Source organism: Rattus norvegicus, chromosome 3 (genome assembly GCF_036323735.1).
Source record: "Rattus norvegicus strain BN/NHsdMcwi chromosome 3, GRCr8, whole genome shotgun sequence".
Lineage (NCBI taxonomy): Eukaryota > Metazoa > Chordata > Mammalia > Rodentia > Muridae > Rattus > Rattus norvegicus.
Window position 1 is genome coordinate 28458030 of NC_086021.1, and position 24981 is coordinate 28483010.

Below are 24981 nucleotides of genomic sequence, written 5' to 3' on the forward strand. Positions count from 1 at the left end.
GCCCGCTCTGCTTGTTGAAGGCCAAGCCTGGCCAAGTGTGTTGCTCAGGTCTGGGAGTAGCTGTGAACACAATGGTGCAGAGGACTACTAGTGTACAGCACGTGGGGATTTGGCCCAGCTAGGCAGACAGAACTTTGAGCTGTGTGTGGTAACGCTCACTGGGAGTCCCAACACTCTGGAAGGCAGAACTGTGAAGTCAACATGGGTTGCACAGAAAGAGCCTGTCCCCCCAGAAAAAGTACCTTTTTTCTGGCCAAGGATGTATGGAAATGACCTTTGGACAGCATATGTAGAAGCTTACAGCTGGCTAAGATCAAGGACCCAGCAGTCTTAAATGGCACCAGTCTGCCTATGACTGGAACTGGTACCACTCAAGGGTTGTGAGGAGTGCCAGGCTGGCAGAGATGGAGTAATAATGAGATGGATGTGGTAATGATAGCATAGTAACGACTATTTACTGAGAGCCTTTCTTATACTTGCTATACAGCACTCATTCTGACATGTCACATCCTACATCGTGTCACCAGTGAGCCATGAAGTGAGCTGACATTTGTCTGCATCTCCCAAGTGAGGCCTCCTGGTCCAGTGACATGAACTGAAGAGTCAGTTAGGAAGAGGGCTGGACCTTGGGCATTTGGAGGATTCAGGGTCTGGATGGGCCCTTGGCCCTTCCATTACAAAGGCAATATTGATCCCAGCTGCTCTGGGTTATCTTCTCTGGTGAGATTATCTTAGTTCAGGCGGGGAGCTTTTGAAGGCTAGTTTGTGCAGTGCAGGCCTCTCCTGGTAGCTACTGTGGCTGCTGCTGTTGCTTTTAGGGACACATAAAAGCTTCTGTCTGGAGAAATGAGAGTCTCTGCAGCCCTTGCCTTCTATAAACAGATCTCAGTATAATCAGAAGCACACATTTGTGTCCACCCTCACTGGTTGCACCATGAGCTAGCGGTATAGCCCAGCTTCTGCCTGAGACCAGTGAGATGCCTGCCCATGGCAAGCACACAGGGTTCTTTTCACAGCTCTTCCTGCCAGGCCAGGCTACTTCAGAGGCCGTCCTCGTGTCCTTGGCTTTAGCCAGTATCTAGGCTGCAAGGGTGTGTAAGCACTCTGGCTGGCTCAGGCTCTTAGGTATATCTGGTCTTGGTGATAACAAGTCTTTGCTGATTACCAGAATCTGAGCATGGACTTCAATGCTTGGCCAGCATCTGGGCTCTGCTTAGTGGCTGGAACGGTCTAGCAGCATGAGGAGCACCCCTAGGAACATGAGTGGCATGAAGATGACTACCAGCCCTAGCAGTTCAAGTGCCAGCAGGCTCAGCAGTGACAATCGGTGGGCACAGGGGCCACGTTCCCGCAGTGCCCACAACCAGGTACCAAGGCTGGGAGGGCAGGGCAGGAAGGGGAGACAGCTCCGTCCTCCCACAGGCCCTGCCAGGAATCGCAGCCGGTAGCGCTGCTCTAAGGTCCCCCAGGGCCAAGGGCCAGGATGCAGGGCTGTGATGGATGCAGTGGGCATTGGGCACTGGGGTCCATCAGCTTGAAGCAGTTCTTCCTGCAGCTGACAGATCTCCCACTCCAGCATGGGCGTCTTCTGACGACATAGTGGACATCGCACACGGCCCAGGTCAGTTCTGGGGTTCATGCCTAACAGCTGGTGCAGGCAGCCCACACACAGGCTGTGACCACAGTTCAGCAGGGTCAGGTGGTGCTCACTAGGCCCATAAGGCTCAGCACAGATGGGACATTCCTCTTCCTCAACCTGGCCCTCACCTTCCTCCTGCCCCTCCACAAGTGACAAGGCCCAGGCACCAGACGGGTTTCTAGTCTCCAGTTCAGGTTCACTGTCTGGAGTTCTGGCACCCTGGGGAACACTGAGATCATCCTCTTCATCTACTGGTGGCTGGCACAGTGGGTCCAAGAGCTCAGGACCCAGAGAAACACAGGGTGAGCTAGCAGACACAGAGGGGGTGTCATCAGGCCCCAGGACAGAGTCACCAGAACAGAAGTCAGGATGTGTAGAGTGTGACTCCAGGGTGACAGCAGGGATTGTCGCAGGTCTGAAGGCTAGTGTGGCCCTCAGGAGCCAGGCAGAGCTTGGCCTCCACCCATTCACTAGAGCACTAACCTCTAGAGACACCTTCGGCTTGCCGACCTCACTGGAAGTAAACTTCACTTGAGTCCCCGAAGCATGTCAACTCCTGGTATCTCAGGCCTAAGAGTAGTGTTGGCTAGGTCTGGTCTCTGTTCCCAAAGTTGACGGACAAAACAGAGGTTCCTTAGCTCCCAGCTGCCCTTGGACCTGTCTGACTCCCCCAACAGGGTTTCTCTTTCCAAGGTTAGAGGCCCTGCCCATGGGCGGACCAACACAGACCACACCCCTCCACCTGATCGTTCTCAGTTCTTTGGAAAGAATACTGTGTTCTGGCTCCTAGCTGGGACCTCCCAATAGCTCTCTAGGCCCTCTCTGGCCGTCATACCGAGAAGGGTATGAGCTTGGCTGAGTTGTGTGGCCATCAGAGGAGTAGCTTGGCCAAGCTGTCAGTTTAAGGACAGAGTCAAGACCACGTTCCAAGCACAAAAGGGACAGACACCAAGAGGCACACAGATATCCCAGTGTGGTGTGATTCAGGCCTTGGTATCGGACAAGGAGGTACACATACACAGCCTGTGCTCATGCCCTAGATCTTTGCCCACCACTAGCAGATGCAGATAATGCATGTCCCACCTACCACCCTCAAATCTAGAAGCAAAAAATGGAAGTGAGTGGCTACCCAGGCAGTTTACTCATGTTTACAGACCTGAAGACAGACGACTTTGCCCATTCTCAATGCTCAGGAGACTTGGCCCCTGGTGGCTTTTCAACTGAGCCTGAGTTGCACAGGTAACGGGAATGGCACGGTCAGAGGGGCAGTGCAGCCCACTCCCAGCTCTACACCCCTTGGAGGGCTTAGCAGGCCCTTGGAGGTATGGACTAGGGTGCAGATTTGGGGCAGAATGAAGGGGACTGAGAGAAAACCAGGAGTGCAGGCTGCACTGGGGCTATGTATGGGACACTGGGTTCCACTGAGTTTGGCTGTATGCAGGGACTGTCTTCCTGGTCAGATGGACCAAAAAAGTTCAACTGTGAGTCTAACCAGTGTTCTGGGATTAGAGGGCGAAAGGTAACAATGGGCCCTCTAGACTCCAGCAGGCTCCCCTGTGTAGCTGTCAGTGTGTGTGTGAGCTTCAAGTGGCTCCTCAGGCCCAGGTCTCAGTCTGGAAGCGCAGTGTCTGCTGGAGCCTGGCAAGGTAGGCAGCTGCATCTGTGGTGGAGAGTCGTCCTTCTTCTTGAAAAATGGCTGTGAGGGCTTCCGAAACATCCGTAGGCATATACTTGGCATTGCTGGGGGGCAAGCCTCAGAAAACTCAGTGACCCTGAAACCCCAATCCCCACTACCCCCTCCCCCGAAGGCTGGTCCACTCCCCTACATTCCCAAGTTGGCTCACCCTGCTAAGTAGAAGTAGGCACCTTGGCCATCCAGCAGCTCCCAGACAAGTGGCCCCAGCTCTCGGAGCCGGTGCTGCACATACACCTTCTGTGCCTGCAGGTAGGTATCAGAGGCTAAGTCTCAGCCATCCCAACTCCTGCCCCATCTAACGAACATACTCACCTGCTCCCGGGAGAAGGCTGTAACCAGGGTCAGGCAGCCCCTCTGCTCTAGCTCCTGCCACTCAGTCTGCCAGTAGAAGTCCTGATCCCGCTGGCGGCAGCCGAAGAATAAGACGTTTCCTGGGAAACATGGGGCCCCCGTCTAGATGCAGGAATTCGGCTAGACCAGTCTCAGTGGTCACACTGCTCTGGAACTCCTGTACTCACCCATTTGCCCATGGGCCACTCGTTCTTGAATGGCTGCTCGGAAGGGGGCCACACCAGTTCCAGGCCCCACCATGATAATGGGTGTGCCTGGTGTTTTTGGGAACACTAGGCTCCCAGGCCGAACCCACAGAGGCACCCGGACAGGTCCGGCTACAGAAGGGAGACAGCATGTAGGAGGTCAAAAGACAATGGTGAGGTGCTCACTGGGGCTTGAGCGCCTGTGGTAGAAGGAACAGGAAAAGCAGGAGCTTGAGGCCATACTCTCTCCCAACCTTAGAACTATGGATTACCTTGCCCAGGAGTCAGGGATGCTAGCCAGGAGGAGCAGAGGCCACGGCGGGGCTCCTTCAGGCGAGTCTGGTACTTTACCACAGCCACAAGGATCTGTAGCCTCCTGGGGTGAGCCTATGGACACAGTGATGGCTGTAACTTGCTAAAGCACTCCTGCCTGCTACCAACCCCAGGAGGGACAAATGCCCTACCCAGTCTCAGCTTTCCCAGCCAGCCTTCAGTCCTACTCAGAGTCCTCACCAGTAGGGATGAAGCAATGGAGAAGGCCCGGGGACGGATCCGAGGGATCAAGTCCAAAAGGTAGTCTGGAGGAATGGCACCCGCCGTGTGTGGGAAGTCACACAGCACCTGGATAAAGGGAGTCTTACTGTGGTGGTGGTGTGCATACTAGAGCTCAGGGGCCCATATCCACCTGTCTGTCCATAAGCCCACCTCCAAGATGGTTCTGCGGGGCCGATTACAGTACTCCCAGAGCTCTTCCTGTCCTCTGGCGGAGCTGAATTCCAGCAGCTTCTCCCGCTCCAGTGCATGTGGGGAGAGACAAGCCAAGAGCTCAAAGAAGGAACGGCGGGGCACGCTGGCAATGTCCAAGTACTGCGACACAAGGTGCCACACAGTGCAGTGCTGAGGCAGCCCTGGTGGGTAAGGGACACCTGCAGGAATGGCATGGAGGCTTGGGTTATTAGGTGGCACCTTGGACCTCAGAGCTGGTGCATCTCCCATACTCACCTGGTTCCCGTGGCTTAAGTGTGAAAAACTGATTGGGGTCCAGGCACAACAGTTGGCAGAACTGCTTGGTGTGGGCCTCCGAGTTAGAGGGCAGAATTAAGACAACATCGCCAGCAGCAAAACTGTATGAAAAAGTCACCAGAAATGTGGGGCTGCTGTGGAAAGGACAGACGAGCTGGGGAATGGAGGGATGTGTACTGTGGGGGAAGATGAAGGGACTAAGGAGACAGAGGCGGGCGGGCTGGAGGTCCAGCTCTCTGAGCTGCCTGGCCTACAGCTTTGGTGTACCTTTCTGAAGCCCTACCTACTGCCTAGCTTCTCCCTGACCACATCAGCTTCCGACAGCCACATGAGCAGCCTGCCTGACTGCTGAGGGCTTTGGCTCCTTACCTGATATTCGACTCTGTAATGTCAAACTCCATCAGCCGAACGTCCTGGAAGTGTTGGGGGCCAGTGACCCTCTGGTTGGTGACCACAGGAGCCAGAAAGGGCTGTAACTCTGAGGGGGGTGTCTGAGGGGCTGAACTGGCGAGGTTCAGCTCCTCAGCCCCTATGCTGGGGACCTCCTGAAGAAACTGGAAGATGAACTTGGAGGGCAAGCTGTGGAAAGTGGAACTATCAGTTGGGTGGGCTGGGGGGATAAAATAGCTTGAAGTCCCTTGATATTCATATACCCAAGGTTCAGACTCACGGGACTCCATGAGGGATCTCAGGAATGTCGAGGGGTACAGGGTACATAGTCATTATCTTCTCCCAAAGGTCTCCTACCCAGGGGTCAATGGCAGCATCGGGCCTAGGAAAGAGTACAGACATTGGCCTCTGTGGGCCCGTGCCAAGATGGGGTGCACAGAGGGATGCTGCCATCAACACTTACCCTAACTCATGCTGGTCGTCACCCAGACACGGAGGCACGAGGGCATTGCCTCCTAGCTGCAGCAGCCTGCGATGGAGCTTCTTGGCCACAAAGTTGAACCTGTGGGTGGAGACAGCAAGACAGGCCCAGAGTGTAAGGAGCAGTAGTGTAGCCAACCTCTTGAGCAGAGTAAAGGAGTATAGGACCTCCCTCAAGAGTCACTTCCTCAGTGGTGCACACTGGCAGCATTCTAGAAGGGGGCAGGGCTTCAGCATGCAGGGGATGAGACCAGAGCAACAGCCATAACCACAAATGGTGGGTCCCTTGATCTCAACAGGCTGCCATGTGGAGGGGTCATTTTATTAACCCACAGCTCTTAAGAGATCAAGACTGGATTCCCTGACCAGGGCTCCACAGTTACTATTGGGGATGAGGTGGGTGTGGGATGTGTTTCTGTAAGAGCTTCCCCTTTGGTCTGTAGAAGACTCGCTGGTCCTTGCATCAGCTTGTCCATTTGGGAACCACATCAATAGTTGGACTCCATCCTACCTTCTCTGTGTATTTACACAGTGTCAATGAGCAGACCCTCTAGCAGAGCAAAGCTGCACTGCCTTCCTATTTTCTGTTCTTCTTGGTTTAGTAAGATATAGTCCCACCTAGAGTTTGTGGCAACCCTCCCATATTAGCTTTCTCAGTGATGGGATTTTAAGTGAGTGACCTATCATACTCAGCTTCCGGTGTCTGTTGTTTTTGTTTTTTAAATTACTTTATGAATTAATTTTATATGAATATACTGTAGCTGTCTTCAGACACACCAGAGGAGGGCATCAGATCTCATTACAGATGGTTGTGAGCCACCATGTGGTTGCTAGGAATTGAACTCAGGACTTTAGAAGAGCAGTCAGTGCTCTTTTTTTTTTTTTTTTTTTTTTGGTTCTTTTTTTTCAGAGCTGGGGACCGAACCCAGGGCCTTGCGCTTCCTAGGTAAGCGCTCTACCACTGAGCTAAATCCCCAGCCCGCAGTCAGTGCTCTTAACTGGCTCTGGGCCATCTCTCCAGCGCCATTTTCTGTTCTTTTTATCTAAAGCAATCAAGAACCCTGCTGTGCACACAACTTTTTAGGAGGCTGGAGTGGCCTTCAGTGCTGGATGACACTGGGCCTGTGGAAAACAGGAAACTAGACAGCTACTTGCACCTTTGAGTGGAAATCCCTCATTATCACCCCAGGAAATGAGGAAAGCTAACAGCACTGCTTGTTTAGGGACATAACTATCCACAAACCTTGACAGCGAGAACCCAGGATCCTGCCTAACAAGCTACCTGAAGGCAAGCTGTCCACCTTAGGGCTCTTTTCAAGTTATCAATACTTCAAACTATGTTTGGGGCACAGTGAGGAACAGGGACAGACTGGGTAATGTAGTGCTGGCTGGTCTGAGCCTTACCATGCCCTGAATTCCATGGTGATACTCTGTCACCCTGTCCCTTCCCCAATAGTGGCCTCCTCTGTGCCAAGTCCTTACAGAGATTAGTGTGCCCACTAGGGAGTATCTGTGGATAAGGTGGATGAGCTAACACAGTGCAAGGCCTGGCTGCCTACTCACTTGGCATATGAGGAATCCCCGAGGCCTAGGACAGCAAAATCCATTTGACAGAGGGAGGTGGATGGCAGGCTCTTCCGGAATATGAACCTCCAGAAGTTCTGTAGCCACAGGAAACTGTGTTAGGACCACAGCTCAGGCCAGTTTTCTGTCTGAGGTCCCAGAAGGGAGAGGATGGTATGGAAGGAAGACCATTAGAGCCCAGAACTGTACACTGGCCAATCTGGCCATCTCTCCTTCACATGGTACAAAAACTACAGACAGAAACTCTACACACGCAGAAAACTTATCCTCACTGTATAATATTTCTCATACATGGCGACCTGTAGCTCAATGCCCCATCTAATTGCTAGGGCAGCCTGACACCCTCTTGCCATATACACAATGAAGTATTCTTCTTCTGGTCTGGCGTGAACTTGCTCACCACTCTCCAGCTGCTTCTCTACGGCTGTAGTGGTGGACCAGCCAGTCACTGCACAAGGGCTGGGCCACATGTTCTCACTCAAGTCTTCTGGGCAAAAAAGGAAGATGGGCTGTGCTCCAACTCTCTGAAGGTGTCAACTCACTAACTCATGCCCTTGAACTCTGGTTTACACTGACCTTTCCAGTTTGCTGACTATAGCTTGTTGCCCTCTGGCCTGTTAGCCATCCTTGATGGGTGCCCCTTGCAAGCATGTGGTCACTGTCTCAGGTTGCAGTTTTGCCCTTCCATTATGTGGCATTGTTTATTTGCTTGTAGACAGGGTTTCTCTGTGTAGCCCTGGCTGCACTGGGACCCTCTCTCTGTAGACCATGCTGGCCTTGAACTCAACAGATCCACCTGCCTCTGGAGTGATGAGATTAAAGGCTGTGCCACCACCACCCAGCTGTGTGACACCGTTACTGTCCTTATTAATTGCCTGCCTAGTCCTACCTCATTCTGTCACTTCTCATGTCATCTTTAAGCTCTGGTGACAGTTTTCCTCCATGGTCCAATTTCTGTGTTACACTTGGGAGAACTGCTCAGCTATATCTTCCAATACTCTGCAGGTTTTTTCCTGCTTCCCTACCTGTCTGTCCTACTTTGGTCCTGGTCTCAGCCCAGGAATGCTGCATCCATACTGAATTCTGGGTTCTGTTTGTCTCTCCCTTTCACAAGAGTCTTCACTCCAGTAGACATACTCATTCATTCACTGATTCATTCTCTCTCTGTGACCTATTTGTACTTTAGAAGCTCCTGGAAAAGCTGATGGAAAGCTCTAGGACATGCCTGTCAGTCAATTTCACCAGAAATGGATAAGAGGAGACCCAGTTACTAGATTTTTCCCCTATAATTCCAATGTGTTTCTAAAAAGGATTAGGACAAAGATGACAAGGCCAAGGCCTTCCTGTCCTGCAGAGATGAGGGACCATACTCCCAAGTGTGTTTTGGGATGCTGGGCCTGTAGCCTCTTCAAAGGGCTTCAGCTCCTGTTGTGATTGAGACAGTAACTACTGACTCCTGCTCCTATGTGGGCTATCCACAGACCAGCAAGCCTCAAACCTGAGGCAAGTCACCATTCCCTCACCTCTTTGTCCCTTTCTCATTTTTATTTTATTTTGAGACAGGATTTTCACTCTATAGCCCTGGCTGTCCTGGACCTCACTCTGTAAACGAGGCCAGCCTCAAACTCACAGAGGTCCACCTGCCTCTGACTCCAAGTTTCCTATCACTGCCGGACAAGTTGTTTATGTTTGAGTCATGTTTTTGGTTGACATTAGTTTGAGGCTGGCCCCAAACTCTTGGTCCTTCAGGTTTAGCCTCTGGAGTGCTGAGATTACAGATGTATATTACCATACCTGGCTGATACAGTTTCTTAATATGTAGGTGAGGGCAACCTTGAACTCTCCTGATTCTACTTCATCTTCTCTAGTTCTGAAGATCACAGTGTCTGCCTCTCATAGACGACTACTCTCCTTAGCAGTCACTACTGATCCTAGGGACGCCTTTCAAGCCTTCCACCCTGTCATTGACCTTGTGAAGGGAAACTGTCTGACACTGTCCTTGCTAGATGGCAAGCCTGAAGGATAGGGGCTTTTTTTCAGTTTTATTTTGGGTGCTTCAACAGTGACACTTCCTAGGACCTTCCTAGTACTACACAGCTAACTGCAGTTCCTCTAGATATCTCCTGGCACCGGCCCAACGTGGTCCTCTCATTTCACAGGTGGAATTACTATGTATCCTGTTTCTTGTGTTGTGATTCTGTCCTTCATCTTCTAGATCCCTCTGATACACATCCTGTTGGCTCTACCCTTTTGGCTTCTCTGGAATGTGCCTGGTTTATCCAGCCTTAGGCCACCACCCACCTCAAAGCACAGGGGCACTTCCTGCTTATGGTGATGCATTCCCTAGTGTTATTCTTGTTACCTTCAGACAGGTGGTGGTCTTGCTATACTGACAGCATCACTGTGTCACTTCCATAGTTCCTATAGATTCCGTCTTAAGCCCACATGTTTCACTGTAGCTCATGGCTGAGGAATCCTCAACTTTCTGCCCTTCACACAGGTTGCTTCTCACCACCTTATGCCCCTACTTTTACTAATTTATTTTAGAGACAGTGTCTCCCTACCGTAGCCCTGGCTAGCTCCATCTGCTCCTGCCTCCCGGGAGCTAGAATTATAGGTGTGCTCCTTCCCTCCAAAAAGTTGTGTCCGGTTTCAGGACCCCCTTCACTTCCTGAACATCTGGCATTTTCCCCAACACAAGGTATTTCCTGGTAATTGACCATTAAATCTGTTGTTTTGGCCACTGATCTCCATAAAGGAAAAATGTGGCTGCTATGTTTCAGATGGTGCCAGGAATATATGTGCTTGAAAAAAGGAGAGAATTAAAGAAAGTTCTCTGAATGTTACAAAGCTTGAACTTCACATGACTCAGACCAGACTCATGTCAATCTGGGAAACAAAATGGTCAAGGCTATTGAATGGCTACTAAGAGCTATTTCTCTCCTCGGATCTACACAAAGAATATCTCTCCAAGGCACCTCTCATACTCAACATGTTTTGAAGGGAAGGTATTTCTGTGCACACTGGGACTCTTACACGGCAAAGAAAACTGGTCGAGGGTACACATCAGGCCAGCCTTACCTTCATGTTGTCAGGAGGGTCTCCTTGGCCTGTAGTCGCACAAACAAATATCACCAGGGGCTCCCTAATGAGATTCGCCTCAAGGACAAGACACAGGTAGGTGTAAGGTCTCTGGCGGCCCTGATCAGTGCCCTCCCTGAACCGCATCCCACCACCTTCACCTAGGGTAACAGAGTAAAAGTGTTTGGACAATTATTCCCAGTGGCTATCGGGGTTTCTCTTTCTCGGGCCTCAGCCTCGTGCCTCCCTTTTCCCTAAATTCGCTTGGGCCCAAAGGGCCGCATTCAAACGTCCTCCGTCCGAGGACGGGAAGTCCGGTGGAAGGTCTCCGCCGTAGCGCCCGAGCCTCACCACGGAGTAAGAGTCCAAAGCTTGCACGCGGCAACCTAGCCGCCGGCGCCGGGCCTCGCGGCCCAGCCTCTCCGCCTCGTCCTGAGCTGTGCCAGTCTGGCTACCGAAAAGCACCAGAAGCTGTGGAACCTGCATCCCGCACACGCCGGACAGACCGCGCAGCCCGACCAGAACCTCACACCCACTAACTTCCCCCTTCCGCTGTCAACAGGAAATGACGCGTTTCAGTTGCGCCAGCGGGGAGGGGCCGGGAATAGCATCTGGACGTCATAGGCTTCTACTAGCATCACCTTCCAGGACCCGGGTTGGGGTCCTGAGGGCCGCGGAGTCCCTGGGCCGGCGTCCAGGCCGGGTTGGGCTGCTTGCTGCTTCGTGTGTGCAGCGGCGGCAGCAGGGAGTCGCCAGGTCTGCGGTCAGAGACGTCCCGGTGCCGGGCACTGGCGGCCGGTATTAAACAGGCGCTATGTTATTCTCGCTGCGGGAACTGGTGCAGTGGCTGGGCTTCGCCACCTTTGAGATATTCGTGCACTTGCTGGCCCTGTTGGTGTTCTCCGTGTTGTTGGCACTGCGAGTGGATGGCCTGGCTCCGGGCCTCTCCTGGTGGAACGTCTTTGTGCCTTTTTTCGCTGCCGACGGGCTCAGTACCTACTTCACCACCATCGTTTCCGTTCGTCTCTTCCAAGATGGGGAGAAGCGACTGGCTGTACTGCGCCTCTTCTGGGTTCTCACCGTCCTAAGCCTCAAGTTTGTCTTTGAGATGCTGCTGTGCCAGAAGCTAGTGGAGCAGACTCGGGAACTCTGGTTCGGCCTGATTACCTCTCCGGTCTTCATTCTCCTGCAGCTTCTCATGATCCGGGCTTGTCGGGTCAACTAGCCTCCTGCAGAGGCTGTTAATGGAGCACTGTGCAGCTGGAGTTCTGGACATCCCAGTCCAGACCCTGGTGCCACACTGGTGGAGCTTTGGTCAGAAATCAGTGTCTGCTTGTGCCCAGTTTACTATCCAGTATTCTTTATATCTAAGATGGTTTCCTCGAGCAAAACTTAAAAGTGAAGCCTCGTTTATTAAAACTTATTTCCAGTTATTCATGTGCTGAATTGCTAGTCAATACTGAACTTTTCCAACATTTGGAGACTGCATTTAAGTAAAATGTCCTGATAGGCTCTGAATATTTCCTATGGTGATGTACCCCTTTATAAATCAGCTTGTTCATTCAGCTGCACTGACCTTAGAGTGTACTCCTTCATCTGTCCAGGCCAGACTTACTTATTCGATTGATAACGTCTGGCAAGTACTAGCCTTTTGTTCATTCCATCTCACATAAAGCAGACTGTTGAAAAAGAGCATGAATACCCTATGTGGGTAACTGCCATCTGGGAAAAAAAAAATACTGGTCTCAAGACTTCTCAAGATTTCCTGGCCCAACAGATTGCAGTTTCCCCGACTTTCCCACCCCCTTGTGGCAGGTGTCATTAGTACACTTGAGACAAACAGACCTAGAAAAGGAAGCACAGACATTCGGAACAGGTGCTCACTTGCTCATGGAAGTAGAGACATGATACATAGGAGCTTGGGAACAGCTGGAGTTTATCAGCTTAAGGTCATGTCAAGGTTTATGTCAGTCATGTGTCAGTGTTTGCTGGTGGAAAAAAATGTTTCCTGAAAGTAACAATAGGCATTAGGTGAATGTTCAGCTGTTCCTCGCTTAACATTGTGGACAGGAGTTACAGGGTTGGGGATATTAGTGCACAATGGCTAGAGCACCTTGGGTGTTAGAGTATTTTTGGAAAATCCCCGTTTCTTGTTGTAGGCGATGGGTAACTTGCACTACTAGCTACCCCAGCTAAAAACAATGGGCTGGACTTTGTAGAGTATGTGACACCAGAACCCTGATTTATTAGTGTGTAGCCATTGGTGAGCTCTGATGGCAGTGCTGCAGGATTGGGATGACAAATGATCATCTGGTATTGTGCAGCAAAGACTTGCCTCAAACTTGCTTTGTAATCAGTGATGACCTTTAACTTCCTGTTTTATGTGATTCTGGAATTCTGCTGCTGAAACAGGAACTCACTATGTAACCTTGACTGAACTAGAACTCACTCTGTAGAACAGGCCTCTAATTCATAGAGGCCGGCCTTTGCCTCCCAAGACTTAGGATTAAAGGCAGGCAACACCACATCTAGCTTAGGCAAGGATCCTGCCAAGTGACTGCATTATGGTTTTTACATTTAAAAATAATTTCTGTGTGTGTGTGTGTGTGTGTGTGAATGCAGGTGTATGCATATCATACCACTTACGCAAATTATTTCTGTCAGCCTTGTGATATCAGGGAGCAAAATCAGGCAGCCTGGGCGGCTTGCAAGCGCCTCCACCCGCTGGGCCATCTCGCAAACTCTAAATTTTACATTTTTAAAGGATTTGAAACAGGATGCCACACTGTTTCCTGGTGTAAAACAAAAAAGAAAAGGGACATTTGGATATAACTTTGTTGATTGATTGACTGTTTACCTGTAATCTTATTTTGAGAGGGGGTGGAGACAGGAGGATCAAAACTACATTGTCGGGGTTGGGGATTTAGCTCAGTGGTAGAGCACTTGCCTAGCAAGTGCAAAGCCCTGGGTTCGGTCCCCAGCTCTGAAAAAAAGGAAAAAAAAAAAACCTACATTGTCATCATTGGCAGCATAGCTGGAAGCCAGTCTGGGCTATGAGAGAGAGGGAAATCAGGAGAGGGTAACAGGGAAACAGGAGAAAGTCTAAAGGAACATCAACAAAAGTTAATAGTTGACAGATCAAACGTGACCTGCAGAATACAGGGTTCCTCAGTATGCTTAGCAATTTGAGTGGCATCATTCTTCTGTTTTGTTTTTTGAGACAGGGTTTCTCTGTGTGACAACAGCCCTGCCTATCCTGGAACTCCTTTGTAGACCAGGCTGGCCTTGAAATTACAGAGGTCTGCCTGTCTCTGCCTCAGTCTCCTGACTCTCCTGGGATTAAAGGCATGCACCACCACCACCAGCTGACTAGGTCATTCTTTTACAAGAGAAAAAAGGAAAGAAAAAAAAAAAATCTGTGTGGCTGTGGAGCACAGGTGCAATGTCCATGGAGGCCATAAGATGGCACTGTATCTCCAGGAGCAAGTTACAGCCATCCAGGTGCTAGGATCTAAATCCAGGTCTTCCCTCTACAGAGCAGCAGATGTTAACACCTCACCAGTCCCTGGCCATTTATTTTGGACGAAGAAGAGACTGTCCTGAGGATGTCAGAAGGTTGGTAGTGTGTCTGGTCTGTAGCAGCCTTCATTTGTAACAACCAGTAGTTCATTCTGACATTGCCATGTTTCTGTTGAGAATCACTAGAAAATAACTTCGTGTGCTCCTTTGCAGAACAAGTGTGCTGGTCTGTGCTCCAGCACAGCAGGTTATGCCTCCTCTGTTGGGGACAAATCGTCAGGCATGTCACTCACTGAGGACATCAGTCAAGGGGTGACTTGTAAGGTTTGCCCCCAGCTAGGAAAAAATGTTTCTAATCTAGGATTGGGCTGATTTTTTTTCTCAAAGCAAGATACGAGGTGAGCTTTGGAGTGGTTTTCCTTGTAACATTTCTTAGATTTTGTTTTGTGTGTTCCTGTTTTATTTTGGTAATTTAGAATTTGAGTATAAAAGGCATGAGTACTAGAAGTTCTCTTTGAAGAACTTCTCTTTGAAGAAGTTCTCTTTGAAGCTGAGACTGTGGCTCAGTAGTAGAGAGTTCACCCAGCATGCAGAAGGCTCTGGACCCAATCTCCGACACTACAGGGTAAGTTAGCAATGTGGGTTTTTTTTTTTAAGATTTATTTATTTTATTTTTTGGTTGTGAGCCTAGCCTTTAACGGCTGAGCCATCTCTCCAGCCCTTATTTTTTAAGATTTATTTATTTATTATATATGAGTACATTGTAGCTGTCCTCAGACACACACATCAGATCTCATTACAGATGGTTGTGAGCCACCATGTGGTTGCTGGGAATTGAACTCAGGACCTCTGGAAGAGCAGTCAGTGCTCTTAGCCGCTGAGCCACCTCTCCAGCCCGATTTATTTATTTACTATGAGTACACTGTAGCTGTCTTCAGACACTCCAGAAGAGGGCATCAGATCCCAGGACAGATGGTTGTAAGCCACCATGTGGTTGCTGGGATTTGAACTCAGAACCTCTGGAAGAGCAGTCAGTGCTCTTAAACTCTGAGCTGTCTCTCCAACCCTGAAATTCATTTATAATCTCCAGTTTATATTGATGGAGTGGACCAGCAGGCAACTTAAAGATAAAGGAAGGTGGTGTGAGCTGTAGATTTGCCATTCAACCCAGAAGCCTAAGGCACCTACCCCTAGTTTGAGTCTGTTTTTGCAAAGGCCCACATTCCATGAGGCAGAGTCCCTGGAAGGCAAGAGGCACGGCGGGCAGCGGTGCCAGGCCTCAGCTGGCTGTGGACTGTAAGGCAGGTGAATGGAAAACACACCGCCAGTCAGCAGCCTCCAATTTTCTAATCCCTCCAAGCAGTTGCCCTACTGTGTATGCTGGGGAGGGAGCCGCATTATGCAGCTCTACCTAAAGAAAGTTTTCACTACTTATCAGCTGTGAGGTTGTAACCCTTCAGAGTCACTACCCCCCTACCCATTCTTGGAGGTATGCGTTTCAATAGGAGTTAGTGGGACCTTTACCCTTGTTTTTGTACTTCTCTGCATGACAGAACTGCCTAAATGTGTAACGTGTGTGTGTGTGTGTGTGTGTGTGTGTGTGTGTGTGTGTGTGCGTGCGCGCGCGCGCGCGCGCGCGCGCGCAGAAACAAGGCTGCTTCCTTGCCTCTTACACATAATGGATACCTGGCAGAACCGTGGGTGGCAAGCTGTAAACCAGATATTCATACACGCAGTAAGTCTGGGACCTACAAAACCAAGATTCTCGAAAATACACTCTTTATTCCCCGAGTGGATCTCAGAAGCAGCATTTCTAGGTCCGAAAGGGAACCTTGGCTGCCTGCCCACAGCGGTTCAAGGACTCCAGATTGGTGCGGAGCCTGGGCCTAAAGGTGGAAGGCCCTTGCAGCTTGTATACTGAAGTCAGAACTGTGCCAAGGTCACCTAGGTCGCAAGGGTCCGCTAGGCGATACCTGCTTTAATTACAAGCCCTACTTTAATTGGGATCCAAGGCGCCGGATTTAGAGCGCAAAGGCGGAAGTGAGGAGCAGCCATTGAGCAGCGCTTCACTGGGTGTCCACAGACTTTCACCAATAGGGTCTGACTAGTGCCGGTTGTAGTCCAATGAAAATGCTAAAGGGGAGGGGTTTAGTGGGTATTCTCCAGTCAACTGGGCTGTTTGCTTCTGCTATAGGTAGGTAGTCCTGCCCTTAGGTCCGAGCGCGCTTGCCCAATTGGCGGCTACCAAGGGGGGCGTGGCACGGCGCGGTACTGAGGCAGGTAGCTGAGAGTCAGTCCGACGCGCGATCGCCGTGCAGTCCTGTCGCGGCCGCACGGCCGCAGCATGGCCGGCCTGGGGCGGCTCGATCCGGGGCCGCGAACCGTGATGCCCGCCTGGAAACGGGAGATACTTGAGCGGAGGCGAGCTAAACTGGCCGCTCTGAGCGGAGGCCCGGGATCTGGAGCGGCACCGGATGGGCCTAACGAGCGGCTGGTGCTGGCGGAGAGTCTGGGTCCACTAAGCCAGAACCCGTTCATGCGACTTGAATCGGAGAGGCGGCGCGGGGCGCGGCCCGCTCAGCAGCTGCTGGAGCTGTACTGTCGTGTGCCCGGCGTGCGGACCATTCGAGCCGACAACATCCTCATCATCGAGTCAGCGCCAGGGTTCCCGCCCGCTGTGCCGCCCGCTTCGAGCATCCGCGCTGCCGAGGTAGTGGTGTACGAGGAGCCACAGCCCGGCCGGGTCAGCCGCCTGCTAGAAAAGTTCGACTCGCCTGCTGCGCCCCGCCGCCGCGGGAGCCCAGAGCGCTTCCGCCCTGCGCTCCCGCAGCTTCCCGTGGCGCCTGCATCTGCTGCCACGCGCGCTCCTACCAATCGGTCGTTGGCTCCTGCCCCACCGGTGCTCCCTAGCCAGCCCGCACCCCCTATTTCGCCTGTCCCCGTTGCCCAGCGCGCGGGTCAGCGCTCTGCCTGTTGCGAGCCCGCGCACCCCGACGGCACTGCCGGCCCCGGGGCCCGGCGCAGCGACTTCCTACAAAAGACCGGCAGCAACTCCTTCACTGTCCACCCCCGAGGCCTGCCCGGCAGTGCGGTCAATCGCTCGCTTTCTAATGGACCCATGACTCAGGAATCCCCTGCCGGCCCTGCCAATGGGTTGTCGGGCTCTCCGCCTGTACCGGGCAAGTGGAAGCCAAAGGTGGAGTCAAAGGAACCCTCCCTCCACCCACCCCCAAGCCCTGGGACCCCAAGTGCCACTCCAGTTGGGCCCCCTGCCTTCCTGGCGCCCAGCCCAGCCAGTGCCACTCCCAGTCAGCGCCAGTGGGTCTCCTCTGCCACCAGCGCCAATGACTCCTTCGAAATAAGGCCATCCTCCAAGCCAGACATGGAAACTATCCCAATTGGGGACCTTCAGGCCAGAGCCCTGGCCAACCTCAGAGTGAACTCCCGCAACTCCTTCGTGTTGATCCCCAAGCGCAAAGCCCCTGGGAACTATCCTTCGGCGGCGGGGAGGCAATTCGAGGAGCCAAAGGGGGAGGTGGGCTGGGCCTCTCAGAGCCAGGGGCTCGGATCCCAGCTGGTGTCTACAGTGGATGGTGCACCTGCCCTAGAGAAGAGTTCCTTGGCTGCTGAGATGCAGTGGGCAGTTAGGGAGGGAGGCTGCCCCAGGCCAGCCATTTCTGACACAGACAAGTCTGTTAGGAGGCAGAGGCCAGCCTCACCACCTCCATTTCTACCAGCCACTACTGAAGCTGAGCCGGCTGAAGGCTTGGGGGTTCCTGGCTTGACCAAGAATGGCCAGGAGCCTGTGAGGCCAGGACTTCCAGTCACCTTCATTGATGAAGTAGACTCAGAGGAGGCGGCCTTTCAAGAAGCCAAACTGCCCTCTTCAGCAGTTGGTGTGCCTTCCCAGTACCACCTGCACCCTTCCACACCTGGGCACACCTCAGAGCTCCTCAACCGAGGTAGCAACACTTTCACAGTAGTGCCCAAGAGGAAGCCAGGGACCCTTCAGGAGCCACACTTAAGTCAGACTAATGGGCAGTTCCAGCAAGGGGCAGAGGAACAGGATGCTGATAGCCTCTCGGGACCCCACACTACCCTGGAGAATGCCCTAAAGAAACGATACCCCACTGTGAATGAGATTGAGGTGATCGGTGGTTACCTGGCCCTGCAGAAGTCCTGCCTCATCAAGGCTGGCTCCTCCAGAAAAAAGGTAAGTGGTAAGGAGAGGGCTGCTGGCACAGATGCCTTCTCCATAAATCACAGGAGAATGGGGCTGTGTGCTTGGGCCCAGTCCAGGGCCTCTGTGAACTTTGACAGCCCCAGGCTGTAGTTAGCCTACTGTTTACTTCAGAGATTTGGGAGAAGTAGCCAGGGAGTGCAGGGTTCCAGCATCCTTTTGGAAAAGGGTAGTTTTGCCGTCTACCTTCAGGAATAGCCTAGCCCGTTGACTCTGGCCTGGCCTTTGATTTGGAGGTAGCTGGCATATTCCTGTGGAGTTTAGTTTGGACAGATCTCCAGAGCCTGGCTGTACATAGTAAGGATAAGGCCAATCAGTTTTTTTGCAGGTCCTCCTCACTTTGAGGTCAGTCTGGGCACACAGCCCATAAGCCAGTTGGAGGGAGTTCTCAGCACCCTGGAAGGTCCAGGAGCCAGAGCTTGGCAGGCCTTTTCCTTCTGCAAGCATGGATTGAGAACCCAGGCTTCATGCCAGACATGGTCAACAGGGCCTTGGGCAGAGAAACTCAAGAATAATCCCCTAGAGGCTCAAATGACCAGGGTGAGCTATATTTCCTGGCCAGCTCTGGCCAGTGGCTTGGAGCCCTCTGGGCACAAGGAAATCATTCCTCCGATTCTTCCTGATTGTTCCAGGGTCTGTGTTTGTCCCCTGGGGCAAATTCCAAGACCTACCCCACATGACTGTTAGTCAGCAGGCACAGGGAAGTGCACCTTTCCCTTCTGCTGAGATGGCACCTGCAGTGTCTACATTTACATTCACCCTGGTTAATGCTGTTTTTTGGGGAGACCTTTTTGTCCTAAGCCATGTCACCTCCTCACTCTTTTTCCCTTACATTTTGTTTCTTGCCACAGTTGGCCTTGCCATCATCTCTCCTGCCAATTCCACCTGCCATGTCAGGCATCCGGGGGGATTTTGGTGGGGATTCTGGTGGAGACTCAGGGCTGTAACATTTTTTTTTTCCACATAAGACCATGTCTCTCCCACTCTCACCTGTGCTCTTTACCCCAAGTCCTTGGAGCAGATTGATCCAGGCCCTTCCCTATCTTTCGCTGCTTCCTGATCCTGATGTCTGTGAGGTGGCCGTCCCCAAGCTTGTTGAACAAGTGAAGTGGTGAAAGCCTATACAGCTGAGGAAGCTGAGGCTGGGGAGCTTCACGAGGCCATGGAGCGCGTAGCACAGGAGCTGAGTCCATGTTCCAATTTCCAAAGCCTTGCTCCTATCCTGGGACACTTGGCTTCTTGAAACTGAAAAGCTTCTCCTAAGGGCCTGGCTCTCCTGTCCCTGTCTAGGACAGCTGCGAGAATCACCCTTGGCTGGGTTAAAGTGAGAAGGGCAGGGCTGCCAGGTACAGTTGTTCATGCAGATCTCAAACACTAAAGCAGGACAAGGCCTAAAGGCTAGCAGGGCTGGGGTAGGACCCTGGCCAGCATCCTGGCTGTCTGGGCCAGACGGAGGGAGTTGGGGGTCCAAATGGTTGATGCTTCCTGTGACCAAGTGGCCTGGGCAGGGCTTTCTGTAGCAGCACAACCTGCTGGTTGTGCCATCCTGCCTATGTATGCACCAGCTGCCCTGCCCAGCAAGACACAGAATGTGGGAGGGGGAAGGGCACAAAGCTGCCCAACCTTCAGAGCAGTGTGCAGGGTGAGGCCCTCATGTACTTTGTCCTTCCCTGACATTTCTCCTACCTACAGCCCCCAGGAAAACCCAGGGTGCTCCTTCTGAAACCCAAGTAATTGCCCTGGTGAGACTCCTGTTTCTTCCTGTGGGAGTAGGTGGTCCCAGAGGACCTTCAGGCAACTACTGCACACTTTGGTTTCCCTCCCCACCATGACTGGGACCTGGTGGCATTGCTGCTGGCTTTCCAGGGTATGACTGAGGAATTGATTGCTCTTCACTGGGATGGCAGTTTAGCAGAGGGTACATGACTTCAGAGGGACCCAGCCCTGCTCAGGTAGTTAGGGTTGTTACAGCCTCTGATGGTCAGTGTCTCTGAGAGACAGCCCGGCAGGAACATTTTCATTTAGGTTATCTATTGGGAGAAAGAGGCCGGCTGTCTGTGCCCCTCTTCCCTGAGTTGGGATGTTGCAGCCTCTCAGCCCCCACTGTTTCCCCGTGTCCTTTCACCTTTCCTTCCCTTATTAGAAGCACTAGTGGCTCCCACCTGTCTGGCAGCTGCTTCCTCTTTCCCACCTCCTGTTCCTGTACCACGCCCTAACATGTTAGTGTCTGCAGGGCTCAGCCCTCCACCCTCCCCAGCAGTGTGACCTCCACCCTCACCTCTGTGACCTAGTTATGGCCCTCAGCCTGGCTCCCATCTGAAGGCGGGTCTGTCCTTTTGGCTCTTTCCGAGCCATCATCATTTTCCAGTCTGCACCTGCCTCTCCTAGTTGAAGCTGGCCTGTGTGTCCTCTCACCTGTTTTCCTCTTTTTTCTTTTCTTTTTTTCAGAGCTGGGGACCGAACCCAGGGCTTTGTGCTTGCTAGGCAAGCGCTCTACCACTGAGCTAAATCCCCAACCCCACCTGTTTTCCTCTTGATTCAGTCTCTCTCACCCAACTCTTTCTCATGAGTGACCCCTAGATGGTCTTTCTGGAGCCCGGAACCCCTTATTCCTGAAATCTCACTGGTACAGGGTGTGCCCTGGGGGTGTGTAGCTGCTGTGGCTCTCACAGTTGGGTAGCTCTGGTCTATTGTCCTGTTACCCTTGGGAACTTTGGCTGGGGGCCAAATGGGGGATGGGAGCCAGGCTGCATGCAAGGGAGTGGGGGCAGGGTTTAGCTAAACATCACCTCTAGCTGGGCCAGTTGAGCAGTTTCCCTGCTTTGAGTCCCAGGGTAGACACCTTTTGGTAACCCAAGCTGGGTGTGTATGGGTAGGGCAGGTTGAGGGAGAACAAAAGGGCCCTGTGAAAGCCCAGAGGTTCCATCACCTGCCTGCCACATTAGGTGTGCTGGGTAAAGTCCCCCAGATATTGGTGACTAGATACTGGTGACTGTGACAATCCCTGTCTGGACCTTCCTCACATGCCTTCCTCACATGGCTCCACCCCTAGCAGGGGTTATAAGCATGAGTTACATGTGACCCACTGACCTGTGCTGGAAGGGGAATGAATACTGGTATGCCAGAGGAGACAAGGGAGATAGTGACTGGGGGCCTGGGCCCCAGCTGAGGCAGGCTGGCTTAGGAGCTGCTTCCCCACCCCCAGCCTGGCCAGGCCGTGCCAGGCACTGTCCCACACGTGTCTGTCCCCTCAGCCTCCCTGCTGGGAACTGGTCATGCAGACTAATGAGGGTGTGCTAATCCAGCTGGGTCTTGGCATCTGGCCCTGTATTCTCAGTAGTAAGGAGATGGGCTTCAAGGGCTCCATCCATGGGGCCACTTTGTTATAGAAGGTTCCAACATGTTAGGCCCTACACTATCCCGGGCTCCTCCTAGGGTACTTATCTCAGAAGGCTAGTCAGGAGGGCCAGGCGACATCATCCCTCAGATCCCACCTAACTTGTCTCCAACATGATCTAGTCTTCAAGGATTAGCTAGACCTTGAGGCCAAAGCAGGGTATAGCATGTGAGCATCTGCTTTGCCTGCCCCAGGAGTGTGTTCCCATTTGCCTATCAGTGTGTATAGATGGCCAAAGTAGGGAGGGCCTGGGAGAACAGACGTCCCCAGCAGGTCGAGAAGCCAGGAGCTCCAATTCCGGGGGTTTTTCCTCCTGGTCCAGGGCAGGGTATCTTCCGATGGGCAGTCATGTGGGCAAGTGTGGCCATTGATTGAGAGGGGCAGGAGGCAGGATGCTGGTTCACAGTCTAGGTGTTCCGCTTTATGGGCCCTTGGTGTATTCTGTGACCTATGCCAGGGTCACTTTGCTGCCTCAGGACAGGCTCAACTCCCCTGCCAGGCTAGTCTCCCATCCGGTTGGGCCTCTGGCTCCTTCCAGGGGAAGAGGGGGAACCTGAGCTGGCTGTTGGTGTCTTGTGCCTAGGAGTTTAATATTTCGAGCCCAGCAAGACTGCTCCATCTGCTGTAGGCAAGTGCTCATGTTCATCACAACCCTCTGCTGAGCTCTGCAGAGGACTGGGAACCTCAACAGTCATCAGTTGTGGAGGAGGGGCTCCCAGCCCAGGGAGCAGACAGGAGGATCATGACAGGGTTGCCCACAGCTTTCTGTCCCTTAAAACCAGGCCACTAGGAGAGAAAGGAGACTTTGATTATGAAATTCTGGAGCCAGTGAGGCACACAGTAGGGTAGAGGAATTGGGATCACTGATGGGATTGCTAGTACCCTAGACTCTATAAGTGGGGCTCCCCACTAGCACCAGCAACCCAACCGAAGCAGGCCCCCGACAGTGATGGTTGGTGCTAGGATTCTTTCATGCACGGACATCCAGAATGTGGAATTAGCGTTAGGAGCTGCTGCAGGCAGAGGGTGGGTAGGTGGAGTCTACAACTCTTGGTGGAAGGGTCTTCTCTCCCTGTTTAGCATCTTTGCTTAACGGAGTGGCAGGGCCCCTGCTGACGTGGCTCTCACTCCTAGATGAAGATCTCCTTCAATGACAAGAGCCTGCACACAACATTTGAGTACCCTTCTGAGAGCTCTCTGGCCCAGGAGGAGGCAGAGGAGGAAGAAGAGGAGGAGGAGGAGGAAGAAGGAGAGGATGGTGAAGAGGAGGAAGTGGGGCCTGACTCAGAGAAATCCTTCACAGTTCTCTTGCCCCGGGCCACATTTGTAAGCAGTGTGGGACCTGAGAGCAGCTCAGGTAATCACACCCGTTGGGATGGGCAGCCTGGGAGTGGAACCTGGACCACACTTCTAGGTACCCATACCTGTTGCCTTTGGATTGCAGGTCTGTCCAGCTACACTCCAAAGCATTCCATGGCCTTCAGCAAGTGGCAGGAGCAGACACTGGTGCAGGCTCCAACTGAGGTGGAGCTCCCACCAAAAGAGGTCATGGTAAGCTGGGTGAACCCCCAGACAACCAAAGGAGGCTGACTGGCTTGGGGAAGGGTTGATGCGTGAATGAGCCTTAGTGGCTATATTCTATTCTTTTTCTCAGCTCACACCTGCCAGTCAGAATGATCTCTCGGACTTCCGCAGCGAGCCAGCCCTCTATTTCTGACCCCTGCAACTGTCAGGATGGCCAAGACTTAGCCCCAGGTGTGGTGGTCCTGGAAGCCAGTCAATACCCAGGAGCCCTGACTGTATTCTGTGCCCCTTCCACCTGGCTCTCCCTGCCTTCTTTCTGTGTTGTCTCCTTCTGCCTTTAGGGCCAGATCTGAATCTCACGCCAATGAAGAACAGGTGGGAATTGCCTGTGGGACAGGCTGACATCTGTCCATATTGTCTCATCTGTGATGAGGTGGAGGCCTGAGCAGATCTTGTCCCAAGGTGCTGTTGGACATTTCAGCCTCTACCTTTTGGGGAGTGGCCACTGTCAGGAGTAAGAGGCTACCATAGCTATTTGTTCTTTGCCGAAATCCAAGCTCATGATTCTACTATGGTGGACCTCAGCCACTCCTCATGAAAGATGGCAGGGTGTTTTTTTTTCTCCCCTCAGATATTGGAATCAATAAACAGCACTGTAACAAGGCTGCTTTTGCCTTCTTTACGAAGCCCTCAGTCTAAGAGCAAGGTAGAGGCCTAACTTGAGCACCTGTGTGCAAAAAAGCAAAACGTGAGCTCAGTCTGGCATTGTTACACTTTGAGCTCTTGCTGGTCTGCCTCTTACTCTTGTTCTCTCCCCACTGCAAGCCTGGTACTTTCTCCCTCAGAGCTAGGACCATGGGAAGTGGACCTAATGTCTGGACTGTGCAACTCCATGACCCAGGGGCCTAGATGCCAGATGGGAGGAAGGTGGGTGCTGTAATTGACAGGATTCAGTGCAGGGCCAGGAGCCTAGTAAGGTAGCTAGTTGTGTATCACACAGGAATGGGGCTAAATGGAAACTTGGAAATCTTTTCTCACATTTGATTTGGATACCTCCTGACCTATAAGCCTGTAACAAGGCTGTAGCAACAGAGTTCCCAAAAGTCTAGGGAGATGCAGAGCTGCCTACTTGGAAATTGTTCTCAGAGGCCTTGGCAGCCAGTGCTGAGATAGGGCCATCTACAGACACTAAATGTGTCTCCTTTTCCTGTCACCTAAGAGCAAATACAATGCTTGACTAGGCTCAAGCAGAGTGTGAAAATGTATGTTTCTCTCAAGAAAATAAAAGCCCAGTTTTTTTTTTTTTGTTTTGTTTTTTTGTTTTTTGTTTTCCAGAGCTGGGGACCGAACTCAGGGCCTTGTGCTTGCTAGGCAAGGCCTCTACCACTGAGCTAAATCCCCAACCCCTAAAAGCCCAGTTTTATAGGTACTTTTTTTGTTTAAGAAAGGGTTTCACACTGTGTCCCAAACTGGTTTACAGTTTACTATGCTCACTTGAATAGCCTTGAACTTAAGGCTTCTTCCTCAACGAAGGGATGATAGGTGAAAACTACCACAGCTGTTTTCTGGATCTTCTTGGTCAACAAATACTTCCAAACTTCCCCAGAAGCTGTGCAAAGGGCTGGGTCATAGGGCACATGGAAACAGGAAGTAAGCAACAATGTGGTTGGGAGATGGGTCCTGGCAGCAGCAGTGTATTGGACCAAACAGAACTTTGTACTGAGAGATGAACTGTCCCTGTCTCTATCTCTGAGCCAGGCTCTGTATTGAGTACCATTGTACAGCAAAGCCCCTCACAGAATAGTAGTTTGTGTGCTGAACTTGGGGAAATATCAGCAGCAGCTTTTCAAGGAAAGTTCCAGGCTAGGGCTG

The 24981-nt window shown here is 52.1% G+C and overlaps 4 protein-coding genes across 8 annotated transcripts; 2 read left to right on the forward strand and 2 right to left on the reverse strand.

The window, feature by feature from the left end:
* Nucleotides 1-1071: 1071 nt before the first annotated feature.
* LOC134486098 (RING finger protein 208) lies at nucleotides 1072-2188 on the reverse strand (the record flags this gene model as incomplete). Its single annotated transcript, XM_063284878.1, has 1 exon — nucleotides 1072-2188. A coding segment is annotated over one exon (975 nt), but the record flags the coding sequence as incomplete, so codon positions are not given.
* Nucleotides 2189-2757: 569 nt separating this feature from the next.
* Ndor1 (NADPH dependent diflavin oxidoreductase 1) lies at nucleotides 2758-10989 on the reverse strand. 5 transcript variants are annotated; one of them, NM_001107818.1, is made up of 14 exons: nucleotides 10781-10989; nucleotides 10430-10507; nucleotides 7328-7425; nucleotides 5748-5846; nucleotides 5565-5666; nucleotides 5264-5473; nucleotides 4874-4995; nucleotides 4577-4797; nucleotides 4385-4492; nucleotides 4144-4258; nucleotides 3854-4003; nucleotides 3648-3766; nucleotides 3484-3578; nucleotides 2768-3379 (listed from the first exon to the last, which is right to left on the reverse strand). In NM_001107818.1, exons 1-14 carry the CDS (start codon nucleotides 10913-10915, stop codon nucleotides 3235-3237), a joined length of 1797 nt encoding a protein of 598 aa, NP_001101288.1. In that variant the 5' UTR covers nucleotides 10916-10989; the 3' UTR covers nucleotides 2768-3234. The 5 variants fall into 5 exon arrangements, 3 of the variants coding, with proteins under 3 accessions (XP_038961126.1, NP_001101288.1, XP_038961127.1); XM_039105198.2 differs by lacking the exon at nucleotides 7328-7425 and having other exon boundaries at nucleotides 2758-3379; nucleotides 10781-10795; XR_005501906.2 differs by lacking the exon at nucleotides 2768-3379 and having other exon boundaries at nucleotides 4144-4247; nucleotides 10781-10915.
* A 43-nt stretch (nucleotides 10990-11032) lies between these two features.
* Tmem203 (transmembrane protein 203) lies at nucleotides 11033-11861 on the forward strand. The gene has a single exon (NM_001107819.1). It carries the CDS (start codon nucleotides 11244-11246, stop codon nucleotides 11652-11654), a length of 411 nt encoding a protein of 136 aa, NP_001101289.1. The 5' UTR covers nucleotides 11033-11243; the 3' UTR covers nucleotides 11655-11861.
* A 4431-nt stretch (nucleotides 11862-16292) lies between these two features.
* On the forward strand, nucleotides 16293-23771 carry Tprn (taperin). The gene is made up of 4 exons (NM_001024309.2): nucleotides 16293-18161; nucleotides 22720-22942; nucleotides 23030-23136; nucleotides 23240-23771. The coding sequence occupies exons 1-4, from the start codon at nucleotides 16293-16295 to the stop codon at nucleotides 23300-23302; spliced, it is 2262 nt and encodes a 753-aa protein (NP_001019480.2). The 3' UTR covers nucleotides 23303-23771.
* The last annotated feature ends 1210 nt before the right edge of the window (nucleotides 23772-24981 follow it).

What these genes read in the sequence shown, in the direction of transcription:
- Tprn (NM_001024309.2), top strand. Translation starts at nt 16,293, where the DNA reads ATGGCCGGCCTGGGGCGGCTCGATCCGGGGCCGCGAACCGTGATGCCC. An exon ending in CTGGCTCCTCCAGAAAAAAG is followed by an intron (nt 18,162 to 22,719) that starts GTAAGTGGTAAG and finishes TCTCACTCCTAG; the next exon opens with ATGAAGATCTCCTTCAATGA. An exon ending in GGGACCTGAGAGCAGCTCAG is followed by an intron (nt 22,943 to 23,029) that starts GTAATCACACCC and finishes TTTGGATTGCAG; the next exon opens with GTCTGTCCAGCTACACTCCA.
- Tmem203 (NM_001107819.1), top strand. Translation starts at nt 11,244, where the DNA reads ATGTTATTCTCGCTGCGGGAACTGGTGCAGTGGCTGGGCTTCGCCACC.
- Ndor1 (NM_001107818.1), bottom strand. Translation starts at nt 10,915, where the DNA reads ATGCAGGTTCCACAGCTTCTGGTGCTTTTCGGTAGCCAGACTGGCACA. An exon ending in ACCCTCCTGACAACATGAAG is followed by an intron (nt 7,426 to 10,429) that starts GTAAGGCTGGCC and finishes CTGTGGCTACAG; the next exon opens with AACTTCTGGAGGTTCATATT. An exon ending in ATCCCTGACTCCTGGGCAAG is followed by an intron (nt 4,004 to 4,143) that starts GTAATCCATAGT and finishes TCCCTTCTGTAG; the next exon opens with CCGGACCTGTCCGGGTGCCT.